Here is a 14,825-nt window from a genome sequence, read left to right as displayed (position 1 = left end):
CGTAAATCACAAAGCTGATACGGGTACTCGGAGAGAACAAATTACATTCGTGGGGAAAATAGTTACACTCCTGTACAGACGGTGGCGGTAGAGAACTGTTGATTAACTGACGAAGAACCATGAATCAGCGCGCACACATTTACTTCCTGTGTTTTCTTGAAAGTGTGTAGAGACAGGTGAGTGTTCTCACAGTCTCAAGTCAGTTTATCTGCAAATAGGGCTCAGGAAATGTTCTGTTTGCACACATATACATATTGATCTGTTTAAGCTGTACATTTGTCTGGTCAGCGGCACCAGCTATCAGTTCGAGGTGAGGAAGCTTACTAGAAATGTTAACTAGCTAGTTAATGCTAGTTAGCGTGCCTCACCGCTTCATTCATTGTACTAGCTAGCCAGTAGTAGCTAAAGCTAGCTAGCAAGCTAAAGTACCCAGCTTTTTTCCCCCATTTATTTCTTTATTTGTTAATTTTGTTTAAAAGAAATTGTACCCAGCTAATGTGGCTATGTTTTTGTTTTGTTTTTCCAGGTGAAAGAGCGACAGGGGGAAAGTTGTTAATCATGGATATTCGACCAAACCACACCATTTACATCAATAATGTAAATGATAAGATCAAGAAGGATGGTAAGAATCACAGTGCAACTTTGTTCCAAGATCATGTATCTAGCTACAGCGTTCCTTCAGGGCTAGATAACTATTTATCCTCTTGTACTGGAGCTGTAGTAAGTTTACATATATTTCTTTGTCTGTGTCAATTGTCTATAAGTAACAACAGTTAAGTAACATTTGTTGTTGTTGCCTTCTAGAACTGAAGCGGTCACTCTATGCCCTGTTCTCTCAGTTTGGGCAAGTCATGGACATTGTTGCCATGAAAACCATGAAGATGAGAGGGCAGGCGTTTGTGGTGTTCAAAGAGCTAGCCTCAAGTACGAACGCACTGCGTCAACTTCAAGGTTTTCCTTTCTACAATAAGCCCATGGTAAGTTACTACTTAGTTTCACAAATGGGAGTAGTACAGGGTGGTATTCATTACCATATACGAGCAAAACTTTTTGCACCGTAGCAGCTAAACATTTTGCTGTGAAAATGAGGAGTTTCTTAGTGGACAAGTTAAGGCAGTTCCTCAGCTTTTCGGTCTGTTTTCTACCATTTGGTTTCTAGTGAATACGACCCAGGTCTGTGCTAAGCAAAAATCTTATTGTACTTGCCTCTTATTTTCAGCGCATTCAGTATGCTAAGACAGACTCTGAGGTGATCTCCAAAATCAGAGGCACATTTGGCGACAAGGACAAGAAGAAGGACAGGAAGAAGAAGGCTCAAGATCAAGTGGCCAACGTGGCCAAGAAACCAGCACTGGTGAGACTAGTATAGTATATCAAATCACATTTTCAAATGTTATTAGTCCAATGCTCCGAATAGAATAGGTGTAGACCTTACAGTGAAATGCTTACTTTCAAGCACTTAACCAACAATGCTGTTTTAAGACGAATAAATGTTAAGTAAAAAAATAGATAAGTGAAAAATAAAAGTTACAAATAATTAAAGAGCAGTAGTAAAATAACAGTAGCGAGGCTATATACAGGGGGTACCGGTACAGGGTAATGTGCGAGGGCACCAGTTAGTCGAGGTAATTGAGGTAATATGTAGGTCGAGTTTTTAAAGTGACTATGCATAGATAATGAACAGAGAGTAGCAGCAGCATAAAAGAGGGGGGCAATGCAAATAGTCTGTGTAACCATTTAATTAACTGTTCAGGAGTCTTATGGCTTGGGGGTAGAAGCTGTTAAGAAGCCTTTAGGACCTAGACTTGGCGCTCCGCTACAGCTTGCCGTGCTGTAGCAGAGAGAACAGTCTGACTAGGGTGGCTGGAGTCTTAGACAATTTTTAGGGCCTTCTTCTGACACTGCCTGGTATAGAGGTCCTGGATGGCAGAAAGCTTGGCCCCAGTGATGTACTGGACTGTACGCACTACCCTCTGTAGTGCTTTGCGGCCGGAGGCTGAGCAGTTGCCATACCAGGCAGTGATGCCACCAGTCAGGATGCTCTCGATGGTGCAGCTGTAGAACCTTTTGAAGATCTGAGGACCCATGCCAAATCTTTTCAGTCTCCTGAGGGGGAATCGGTTTTGTCGTGCCCTCTTCACAACTGTCTTGGTGTGTTTGGACCATGATAGTTTGTTGGTGATGTGGACACCAAGGATCTTGAAACTCTCAACCTGCTCCACTACAGCCCCGTCGATGAGAATGGGGGCGTGCTCGGTCCTCCTTTTCCTGTAGTCCACAAGCAAAAACTTTGCATCTGCTTCATCTGACCATTTTTTTATTGACCGAGTCACTGGTGCTTCCTGCTTTAGTTTTCGCTTGTAAGCAGGAATCAGGAGGATAGAATTATGGTCAGATTTGCCAAATGGAGGGCAGGGGAGAGCTTTGTATGCACCTCTGTGTGTGCAGTAAAAGTGGTCTCGAGTTTAAGGCGGTGACCCGTTCCTGTAGGTTCATGCTCTACAACATTCGCAGAGTACGACCCTGCCTCACACAGGAAGCGGCGCAGGTCCTAATCCAGGCACTTGTCATCTCCCGTCTGGATTACTGCAACTCGCTGTTGGCTGGGCTCCCTGCCTGTGCCATTAAACCCCTACAACTCATCCAGAACGCCGCAGCCCGTCTGGTGTTCAACCTTCCCAAGTTCTCTCACGTCACCCCGCTCCTCCGCTCTCTCCACTGGCTTCCAGTTGAAGCTCGCATCCGCTACAAGACCATGGTGCTTGCCTACGGAGCTGTGAGGGGAACGGCACCTCCGTACCTTCAGGCTCTGATCAGGCCCTACACCCAAACAAGGGCACTGCGTTCATCCACCTCTGGCCTGCTCGCCTCCCTACCTCTGAGGAAGTACAGTTCCCGCTCAGCCCAGTCAAAACTGTTCGCTGCTCTGGCACCCCAATGGTGGAACAAACTCCCTCACGACGCCAGGTCAGCGGAGTCAATCACCACCTTCCGGAGACACCTGAAACCCCACCTCTTTAAGGAATACCTAGGATAGGATAAAGTAATCCTTCTAACCCCCCCCCCCCCCCCCCCTTAAAAGAGTTAGATGCACTATTGTAAAGTGGTTGTTCCACTGGATATCATAAGGTGAATGCACCAATTTGTAAGTCGCTCTGGATAAGAGCGTCTGCTAAATGTAAATTTTTATTTTTTTCTGTGTTTTTTTTCTTCTGGTTGCCCATTTAACATGCTGGTAGAAATGAGGTAAAATGGATTTAAGTTTCCCTGCATTAAAGTCCCCAACCACTAGGAGCACCGCCTCTGGATGAGCGTTTTCCTGTTTGCTTATGGCCGTATACAGCTCATTGAGCGCTGTCTTAGTGCCAGCATCGGCACATAGGCTATATGACTGCATCCCAAATGGCATCCTATTCCCTATACCATATATTATAGTGAATCTTTTTGACCAGAGCCTATAGGGGAGAGGTCGGCAACCCGCTCAACTGCAGGCTTTTTTTGGCCCCATTTGTTTGGGTAAAAAAAGACTGTAAAATCACCAGGAATTCAGCAAAAATTTGTTTCATTTAGGAAATATGTTCCCAAGAGACCTACAGTTGAAGTCGGAAGTTTACATACACTTAGGTTGGAGTCATTTAAAACTCGTTTTTCAACCGCTCCACAAATTTCTTGTTAACGAACAATAGTTTTGGCAAGTCGGTTAGGATATCTACTTTGTGCATGACACAAGTAACTTTTCCAACAATTGTTTACAGACAGATTACTCTACTTATAATTCACTGTATCACAATTCCAGTGGGTCAGAAGTTTAAATGCACTAAGTTGACTGTGCCTTTAAACAGCTTGGAAAATTCCAGAAAATTGTCAGGGATTTAGAAGCTTCTGATAGGCTAATTGGCATATTTTGAGGTGTACCTGTGGATGTATTTCAAGGCCTACCTTCAAACTCAGTGCCTCTGCTTGACATCATGGGAAAATCAAAAGAAATTAGCCTCAGAAACTAAATTGTAGACCTCCACAAGTCTGGTTCATCCTTAGGGAGCAATTTCCAAACGCCTAAAGGTACCACGTTCATCTGTACAAACAATAGTACGCAAGTATTAACATCATGGGACCACGCAGCTGTCATTCTGCTCAGGAAGGAGACGCGTTCTGTCTCCTAGAGATGAATGTACTTTGGTGCGAAAAGTGCAAATCAATCCCAGAACAACAGCAAAGGACCTTGTGAAGATGCTGGAGGGAACAGGTACAAAAGTATCTATATCCACAGTAAAACGAGTCCTATAACGACACAACCTGAAAGGCCGCTCGGCAAGGATGAAGCCACTGCTCCAAAACCACCATTAAAAAAAAAAGCCAGACTGCAGTTTGCAACTGCATATGGGGACAAAGATTGTACTTTTTGGAGAAATGTCCTCTGGTCTGATGGAACAAAAATAGAACTGTTTGGCCATAATGACCATTGTTATGTTTGGAGGAAAAAGGGGAGGCTTGCAAGCTGAAGAACACCATCCCAACCGTGAAGCACGGGGTGGCAGCAGCATGTTGTGGGGGTGCTTTGCTGCAGGAGGGACTGGTGCAGTTCACAAAATATATGGCATCATGAGGAGGAAAAATATGTGGATATATTGAAGCAACATCTCAACACATCAGTCAGGAAGTTAAAGCTTGGTCGCAAATGGGTCTTCCACATGGACAAAGACCCCAAGCATACTTCCAAAGTTGTGGCAAAATGGCTTAAGGACAACAAATTCAAGGTATTGGAGTGGCCATCACAAAGCCCTGACCTCAATCCTATACAAAAATTGTGGGCAGAACTGAAAAAGCGTGTGCGAGCAAGGAGGCCTTCAAACCTGACTCAGTTACACCAGCTCTGTCAGGAGGAATGGGCCAAAATTCACCCAACTTATTGTCGGAAGCTTGTGGAAGGCTACCCGACACGTTTGACCCAAGTTAAACCATTTAAAGGCAATGCTGTATGTAAACTTTTGACCTACTGGGAATGTGATGAAAGAAATAAAAGCTGAAAGAAATATTTCACATTCTTAAAATAAAGTGGCGATCCTAACTGACCTAAGACAGGGGATTTTTACTCGGATAAAATGTCAGGAATTGTGTAACTGAGTTTAAATGCATTTGGCTAAGGTGTATGTAAACTTCTGACTTCGACTGTATGTGATCGTGTCTCAATGCATGACATTTTTCATGTTTTAATGTCACGTGCACAAGTACAGTGAAATGCCTTTCTTGCCAGCTCTAAACCCAACAATGCAGTAATCAATATCAATGTAGTACTAAAAATAACATACGGTAGAACAAAAACAGAAATAAGAAGAACACAAGAAAGTAAGTAAGCTATTTACAGGGTCAGTTCCAATACCATATTTACAATGTGCAGGGATACTGGAGCGATGGGTAGTAGATGTGTTTAGGGGTAAGGTGACTAGGCGTCAGGATATATGATAAATAGAGTAGCAGCAGTGTATATGATGATTATGCGAGTACGTGTGTCAGTATAGATGCGTGTACATGTTATATGTGTGAACAAATGAAGTGTGTGTGTTCGAGTGTCATGGTGCATGAGTGGCGGCAGGTAGCTTAGTGGTTAGAGCGTTGGGCCAGTAACCGAAAGGTTGCTAGATCGAATCCCCGAGCGGACAAAGTAAAAATCTGTCATTCTGCCCCTGTTCCTAGGCCGTCCGTTGTAAATAAGAATTTGTTCTTAACTGACTTGCCTAGTTAAATAAAGGTAAAATAAAAAGGAGTGTGTAGAGTCCTGTGAGTCTGCGTAGAGACGGTGCAAAATGAAATAGAAGGCACAACTTAGATTATTATAATTATGCTCTGGCCCCCGGCCATCCGCTCTTGACAAAATTTGTCCGGAGGCTGAATCTAGTTGCCTACCCTAGTCATCCTGTACACCTTTGAATGTAGTCCGTAATTGTACTACAACGCTATTTTCATAACTTGTTTATCTTTTCTATTAACAGGGATCAGCCAACACAAGCAATGCTCCAACAACCATGCAGGTAAGCCTTTCTAGCCCTATCAAGAGTTATAACCTAGAATGTTAAGTGAACTTGTTCATTTTCTGTTTGCTGAGTAAACCGTTTGTCCTGTGTATCTGTTATTTTCTTTGGTTGCTGCCATCTGTAGTGTTTGATAAAAGATACAATTTGATGTGACGTCTGTCAAGTTGCTCTGTGTAATCCACTGTTTTCCAATAGAATGTGAAGCTAGTGACTTCGAACATGTGCTACCACGTGATACTTCTATAAATGATGTAATGCTAATGCTTGTCCTGATTGTTATAGAGTTGGAATCCTTAGTTTTTGATAAGTAATCACATTCTATGCATCCCCCGCCCCCCCCAAAAAAGAATCTGCCGTGCAGTGACGTGGCTACGCCTTCTCCGTTAACAGACAACGGCTCCCTGGGCGGCGGTCGCGTAAAACGCTGATTACATTTTTTTTTTTTATCCGGTTTGCGCCACCCAAATAAAATAACGTAGTTACACAGGAGAAACATAGGCACAAGCTACACAGTAAAGAATGCAATTTTTTTCAAGTATCGACTGACACCGACTGTAATAGGGGGTACACCGCCGACACGCAACTCAACTCCATTGAGATGTGTATGGGGTTGCGTTTACTCGGCAAATGTCCCTTGTGAGTTGAGTGACTGACTAAATCACTAGTGATGATGGACTCTCGTAATAAGCGCAATGTTGAAATGACTTGTATTCTTGCAAAAAAATCTCTGCTCCCACTGCTTAAGGAGTCTTTTACTGTTTTGATATGCCCTGTTTGGATTAACTGTTGGAGTGCTACAGATAGTCTGGTCTGCTTATTGACCAAGCTGCAAAAATGTTCCATGGGAGGGTTTTATGTGACAATTACAGACTGATTTCTTTGTCTTTTTAGGTTCCGGACAATCCACCCAACTACATTTTATTCCTTAATAACCTGCCAGAGGAAACGAATGAAATGATGCTCTCCATGCTGTTCAATCAGTGAGTATTGGATGATCTCGTTGTCAAATGAGGGAACTCGTCTAGATGCCTGATTTGCGTTCATTCTTCGGCAGCAATTGTTATTGAGTCTGGCTCATGAACTTGTGAAATATACAGCAGTAGCTTTATATCAGGGTTTCTTAAAATGTGGGTAGGAGCCCTGGGCGTGTGATAGAGGTGGGTTGTGAGTTATGAGAATAGACGTATAATCACACACTTTCTTCTTAATTTGGGTTGTTGGAGGACGATTTGGGTCGCAGGAGGACGGTCAATTTCTCATTTGGGTCTTAGAGATGAAAAAGTTTTAAGAACCTCTGCTTTATATCATTCAGACTTCACCATTGCCAGGTGTTGAAGTCTTTGATATATGATATTTTGCAGAATGGCAACTGGGGCTCTGTTCAAGAGGGTGCAAAGCTACAGAACGTTCAGATAGAAATGCATTGTGTAGAACAAACCTGCTTATCTACCATGTAGAAGAGGGAGATCATGTCAGCTCTATTCATTCCATTTCTGATTTCTGAACAGTTCACCTCTCTCAATACACCCATGATTTCTCTTTTTCCTCATAGATTCCCTGGTTTCAAAGAGGTGCGACTCGTCCCTGGCAAACACGACATCTCCTTTGTAGAGTTTGAGAGCGAGGGCCAGGCGGGAGTGGCCAAAGATGCACTGCAGGGCTTCCGGATTACGGCCCAATGCGCCATGAAGATCACTTATGCCAAGAAGTAGTTTCCACGAATGACGTCACTGGACAGGGAACACACATTGGACTCTGGGTTAGAGATGGGTTGGACCCCTTGATTTTTACTTAGTTTTTTGTATCGGCTGTGGAATCTCACAGGAGTTTTTTTGACTGACTTCTGTGCAGTCGCTGTGAGGTCGAGCGTGAAGAGAATCCTCTAAACATCGTCTCTCTATTTTGTATGGCACAGTAATAAAGACCTTTTGTGTAACTGTGGTGCCTAAGATGCTTCCTTTGACATGTTCCAAGTTTCTACCCCTGGTCCTGAAGGCCCCAAAAGGACAGACGGTGATTGTCGATTCAAGCCCAATAACATGTAAAAATGTAGTGTCACGACATCCGTACTCTCTGAAAACATATAAACGTGAAATTGTTTTCTCTGCAAATTCACATAATTGGGGGAGACTAATCATTGGTCCAGTGATCAAGTGGGTAAATTGTCATAGTTCCCATCCCAGTCATATGCTAACAGTCTGAATACAGTTATTACAGCTCAGTTTAAACTTCAGAAACCCCTTTAACCAGTTCTGTTGTTGGGTGAAACATCTGGGCTCTCCTGCAGTCATTAGCCCAAAACAATACTTTAAAAGTGGCTGGATTGACTTCCTAAATTTGAATTGGAGGTTAGTAGAAAGCTCTTTTGATCAGCATTCCCAGCAATTCACCACCGTTCATTCAGACGATTCGGATCTAGCGCTGTCTGCGTGCCTTCGTAACACTTCAGCATCTCAACAGGCACGTCAATGTGGTCTACGAATATATAGTCAGAACGCAACATATTGATCAAATGTTTGATGAAAGCTAGTGCAGACAATGGGTTCAGCAATTTCCCGATTAATAATTATACGTTTGATGTCATCAAGTTGTGTATGCTGCCTGGAGCTATGGAGAGAGAGGGGTAAAATGAGAAACAGATTTATCTCCCAAAGATTTATTAAACGGGATGGCATCATGACATGAGTCCAGATGTTTACTGCTTTTGATTGTCGCATGCTGTGCTAAGTGCCTCGTGAAGATAGGACACATTTTCCATGAGGGGGAATCTGGTAAATGGTCCAACTGGTTTAAGATCATTTTCATGAAGATCATACTGTATGGCCATTTCCCAAATGGCACCCTATTCTCATATTTAGTGCCTTTCTTTTGACTAGGGCTCCAGTCAAAAGTAGTGCACTTTTTACATAATAGGGTGCCATAAGAAATAAGTTGTTAATTTTATTTATTGTTTATACTGAACGCAAACACTTTCCAAAAATCATTACAGGGGCAATGCAGTTAAAAACATATATATTGTTAAATGATATTTCCACACTATGAGGTTGAAATAACACACATATTTGAAGAAGAAAAATGCCTGTAATTTCAGCCTGTTTAGGTGGGATGGAGGGTTTGGCCCATCACATTACGTTACAAGGCAATCTGATTATAATAGAACAATTGCTGTTACTATGTTATTTGTATATATCCTCCTACACTACTGCTGGCCCTGCCCGGTCATATTGATATTTCATTCCTGTTGGCAGGAAGACCAAACTATTTCTGGAGTTACTTCCTTCTTTAATCTGTATTTGGATTTTACTCATATTCAAATTTGACAGTGTGAATGCAATTTTTCTGCAAATTCATAATGGTAGCTATTTTCTTCAAAAGTTCCCAAGAGTAGAATTGATACAGATATCACTTGCTGTAGATGTTACAAATGTTACTGGCTAGCTAGAGTTCATACAAACTCTCCCGACTCGATTACTGCAATGACTTCCATGGTGGTCTCCCCTTAAAAAAGCATCCACAGGCTGCAGCTTGTGCAGAATAGAGCTGCCAGTGTCCTCACAGGAACCTGGAGATCTGCCCATATCACCCGCATTCTAGCCTCTCTCCACTGACTACCCATCCAATTCAGAATCAACTTCAAAATCCTCCTGTTAGTCTTCAAAACCCTGAATGCTTCTGGTCCCCAATACCCCAGTGAACTCCTCAGCCCCAAACAGTCTTCACGTTCACTTAAAGACACGCCTAAAAACAATGGGTGACCGAGCATTCTGCTGTCTCCCCACCCCTGCGCGCCCCAGACCACCACTGCCTTTAAGTCTGAGCTCAATAAACACTTCTTCAAACTGGCTTTCGCTAAATGTGATCTACGTTGTGGTATCTGTTGTTGGTCTTATACATTATTTTCAAGTTTTATTGTTTTGTCCTTGTCACCTCCCTTATTATTTTGTGTATATTGTATAGTACTAGACCGCTAGCTATCTTTTAATTTGTTTTTAGGCCTTTATTAAAGCTTTTTTATTTTAATGATTGCTCTCAATGTAAAGAGCTTTGTGATTTCTCCCATTCTTCTCTGCAGATCCCCTCAAGCTATGTTATGTTGGATGGGGAGCATTGGTGCACAGCTATTTTCAGGTCTCTCCAGAAATGTTAGATCGGGTTAAAGTCCGGTCTCTGGCTGGGCCACTCAAGGACATTCAGGGACTTGTCCTGAAGCCACTCCTCTATTGTCTTGGCTGTGTGCTTAGGGTCATTGTCCTGTTGGAAGGTGAACCTTCGCCCCAGTCTGAGGTCCTGAGTGCTCTGGAGCAGGTTTTCATCAAGGATCTCTCTGTACTTTGCGCCGTTCATCTTTCCCTCGATCCTTACTAGTCTCCTAGTTTCTGCCGCTGAAAAACATGATGCTGCCACCACCATTCTTCAGCGATGGTGCCAGGTTTCCTCCAGACGTGACGCTTGGCATTCAGGCCAAAGAGTTCAATCTTGGTTTCATCAGACCAGAGAATTTTGTTTCTCATGGTCTGAGAGTCTTTATGTGTATTTTGGCAAACTCCAGGCAGACTGTCATGTGCCTTATACTGAGGAGTGGCCACTCTACCAAAAAGGCCTAATTGCTGGAGTGCTGCAGAGATGGTTGTCCTTCTGGAAGGTTCTCCCATCTCCACAGAGGAACTCTGGAGCTCTGTCAGAGTGACCATCGGGTTCTTGGTCACCTCCCTGACCAAGGCAATTCTCCCCAGATTGTTGAGTTTGGCCGGGCAGCCAGCTCTTGGAAGAGTCTTGGTGGTTCCAAACTTCTTCCATTTAAGAATGTTGGAGGCCAATGTGTTCTTGAGGACCTCCAATGCTGCAGAAATTTTTTGGTACCCTTCCCCAGATCTCTGCATCGACATAATCCTGTCTCGGAGCTCTATGGACAATTCCTTTGACCTCATGGCTTGGTTTTTGCTCTGACATGCCCTGTCAACGGTGGGACCTTATATAGACAGGGGTGTGCCTTTCCAAATCATGTCCAATCAATTTGCATTTACCACAGGTGGAGTCCAATCAAGTTGCAGAAATATCTCAACGATGATTAATGGAAACAGGATGCACCTGAGCTCAATTTCAAGTCTCATAGCAAAGTGTCTGAACACTTATGTAAATAAGGTATTTCTGTATTTTATTTGTAATAAATTTGCAAAATTTATAAAAACCTGTTTTCACTTTGTCATTATGGGGTATTCTGTAGATTGATGAGGAATTCAAACATTTTTTTTAGAATAAGGCTGTAACGTAACAAAATGTGGAAAAAGTCAAGGGGTCTAAATACTTTCCGAAGGCACTGTACGACATCCACCTCTTCCAGGGCAATATGAGACACCATTTGTATCTCTATACTCAGCCAGGGGGCAGAAGAATGATGTCTAAACCAATTTAGGAAGGGACAAAATGCTAGTGCCATATACATTTCAAAACCACACTATGGATTTTATTCCAATAGCCAGAAGGGGAAGACAAGGGAAACATTGAAGTACAGAAATTCAGCAGGGCAATATATTACTTTTGACAATAGACATTCTGCCGGTTAAAGCAACTGGGATGTTAGTCTATCTAATGAGGTCAGATTAAATTCATTTGAGCGTTCGTTAAAGTTTCTGGCAATGGTTTTAAAATGTCACGCCTGTTCCCGCTCCTCCCCCCTGGTGCTCGAGGGCGCCAGGCTGCCCTGCATTATGCACACCTGCCTTCCCTCGTCACGCTCATCAGTGATATTGGACTCACCTGGACTCACTCAATCACCTGTTTATTTCCTCCCCTATATTTGTCAGTTTCCCAGCTCTGTTCCCCGCTGCTGCATTGATTGTATTTGTCTGTGTTACCCGTGTGCTGACGCTGTTCCTGTCTCGTTCAATGTCCGTTCCCTATTAAATGTTTGACTCCCCATACTTGCTTCTCCTCTACAGCGTCATCCCTTGACAGAAAATATATATTCCCATATTTGAAATGGGAAACGATTGGGATTCCATAAGTAGAGATGGAGTCCACCATCTGGGTTTTAAGAGGCAGATTTTTGTTAGAATTATTTTATAACCTGAGATGGAGTGGAATTTGTCTATGATCTTCAAAGTGTTTGGGAGGGATTGAGATACATTGTCAAGATAAAGTAAGATATAGTCGGCGTAAAATGAGATTATGTGATACGTAGAATTGAGAGATATTGGTGTAATTTGTTTCAATTTTCGATTTGCCTGGGCCAGGGGCTCCATAGACAATAAAAATAGCAGAGGTGAGATAAGATTACCTTGCCTGCTACTTCTAGTTATTCTGAATGGAACAGAGCTGGTATTCCCTGTTATTACTATGGCTGAGGGATTGGCATATAGTATTTTAATCATATGAATGAAATTGGAGGTAAGTCCCATATGTTCCAAAACCGACCACAGATACGACCATTTTAGTCTATCAAAAGCTTTTTCTGCGTCGAGAGATAGAACTGCCCAATGACCTTTGGTTTTTGATGAAGAATGGAAGATATGTAATAGATGACGGAGGTTGTCTAAGGATAATTGTTTTTTAACAAACACACTTTGGTCTGCATGTACCAATTTGGGTAAGTACATTTTGAGACGTGTATATCACGTCTCATTTCATATCTGTGTATATCAACGATAGGGGATGATAGTGAGAAAACTGGGTGGTGTCCTTACCTTTTTTTTTATGAAGCAAAATTAGTGCTGTATTTAAATCCTTTTTTAATACATCTCTGGAATAATACTGTCCCAACCAGGTGATTTGCCTTTATTCATGTATTCCAATGCCCTTTTGAGTTCATTGAGAGAGAATTGGGCTCCCAGCAAGCTGGCTTCCTCAGTTGAGAGAAAAAGGGGTTCTTAGATCTTTAAAAAAGGACTCAATCTGGCTTGGTGTGAATTGACAATCAGAGGTTTCATTAACACAATATTTAAAGGGATTTTTTTTAAACATATTTGAAAGGTCTTAAGTGTAGAACAGCTGTATTGGATAGTTTTCCACTGAGGTCATTGTATCACATAACCACTGTTTCCACCTTACTGACAATGAAAATAAATGTTTTTCAATAGATGGGTTAGCTGAGAACGTCACGAAAACGATGCGTGCGCGTCAATGGGACAGAAGGCTGTGTGTTGTGGTGATTCTGGATGGCCAGATAGCTAGCATAGACGGGTTAGTTGCTAAACAACTAACCCGTCTCTAGAGCGCACCAGCTTGTAGTCCCAGAGTTTCTAAACCCAGAGGTGCAGCATTGCGAGACTTCCGGGAGCGCTTACAAAGTAGACCAAGCAGACCAGGGTTTGGGGTTTTAGAAGTCAATGAGAAAACGGAACAAATCTTTGTTAGTTCTTAATTTTCTAGAAATCTGAAGGCACAACCTAGATTTGAAGCAATGTCTTATTTAGTTGTTAGGTGGGACTTGCAAAGTAAACATCCCAACTTTCAATTTTAGTAATACTTTTCTGACTTTTTATTAGATGGGACTTCTGAAGTAAAAGTCTGACTTTAAATCTTCCTCATACTTCTTCTTATTAGGTGGGACTTGGGAAGCAAAAATTTGACTTTAAATCTTTGCTATACTCCTTATTATTAAGTGGGACTTGCGAAGTAAAAAAAAAAAACACTTTAAAACGTGTAGAACGGTCTGGAATAGTGTGCTTACATTTAACTTTTTGATATCTTTTATACTTTTTAAACTATGAATTGTTTTGTCTTTCTAGTTGTCCATCTTCATTTACTTTAATGGGACTTTTGTCTACATTCTGAAGCTCCCCATTGTGACATCATGACTTCCAACATTCATTGTAAACAATGTAGCTTTTGAAACAAATTAGCTGCTTTGACCACTTTCTCAACAAGTTAGACAAAAACTTAGTGTAAGATATATTGGTCTACTTCTCTGCTATTCAAATCTGAAATTGAAACATAAATATCTTGTACAGCTCTGTTGTATCAACTTTTATAAACAACTGCCATTTTGACCACTTTCCCAACTATTTAGACAAAAAGTAAACAACAATTGCATTTCAAATAATGAAACTGAGATGTATGCTATGCTCTGTTGATTGATGCCCCCACCCCTGGGGGCAGAGGTGCTCCGAAGGAAGGGGTTCCCCCTTTCCAGACAGTGTGTCTCTCTTCCCACTGATCCACCTCCTGCCCAGAGAGGACTTCATGAACTTCCTCCTGACTTCCAAATATGTTGTGATAAAATAACGTTTTTTAAATTGATTTAAAACTTCAGTAATGCATCCTTGTCTTCTGTACTCTATTATTACAGTTTGCATATACTGAGGTATTCTAGTAGTGAAATATGTGATCTAACTGCCTGTCACGCCCTGACCTTAGAGATCCTTTTTATGTCTCTATTTTGGTTTGGTCAGGGCGTGAGTTGGGGTGGGCATTCTATGTTTTGTGTTCTATGTGTTTGGCCGGGTGTGGTTCTCAATCAGAGGCAGCTGTCTATCGTTGTCTCTGATTGAGAACCATACTTACGTAGCCTTTTCCCACCTGTGTTTTGTGGGTAGTTGTTTTCTGTTTTGTGTTTCTGCACCTGACAGGACTGTTTCGTTTTCGTTCATTCTCTTTGTTATTTTGTTTAGTGTTCTGTTTAAAAAAAAAAAAAAAAACATGAACACTTACCACGCTGCACTTTGGTCCACACCTAATTCAACAGACGATCGTTACACTGCCCCACAATCCAAAGTAACAAGGTTGATAGTGTGGTCTATCAAAGTAATCAGACCAATTATTTGACTAAATAACTGCTTCAACTATCATACAAAT

The 14,825-nt window shown here is 42.0% G+C and overlaps 1 protein-coding gene across 2 annotated transcripts; it reads left to right on the top strand.

Moving 5' to 3' along the window:
* Window positions 1–66: 66 nt before the first annotated feature.
* Window positions 67–7,968, top strand: LOC139568764 (U2 small nuclear ribonucleoprotein B''-like). Of its 2 annotated transcripts, none has more exons than XM_071390833.1 (7): window positions 67–176; window positions 527–622; window positions 805–977; window positions 1,220–1,354; window positions 5,991–6,029; window positions 6,924–7,012; window positions 7,585–7,968. In XM_071390833.1, the coding sequence occupies exons 2-7, from the start codon at window positions 559–561 to the stop codon at window positions 7,742–7,744; spliced, it is 660 nt and encodes a 219-aa protein (XP_071246934.1). In that variant the 5' UTR covers window positions 67–176; window positions 527–558; the 3' UTR covers window positions 7,745–7,968. The 2 variants fall into 2 exon arrangements, with proteins under 2 accessions (XP_071246934.1, XP_071246932.1); XM_071390831.1 differs by having other exon boundaries at window positions 135–310.
* Window positions 7,969–14,825: the final 6,857 nt, after the last annotated feature.

This window comes from Salvelinus alpinus, chromosome 2, assembly GCF_045679555.1.
Source record: "Salvelinus alpinus chromosome 2, SLU_Salpinus.1, whole genome shotgun sequence".
Classification (NCBI taxonomy): Eukaryota; Metazoa; Chordata; class Actinopteri; order Salmoniformes; family Salmonidae; genus Salvelinus; species Salvelinus alpinus.
This window is presented reverse-complemented; position numbering and strand designations above follow the sequence as displayed.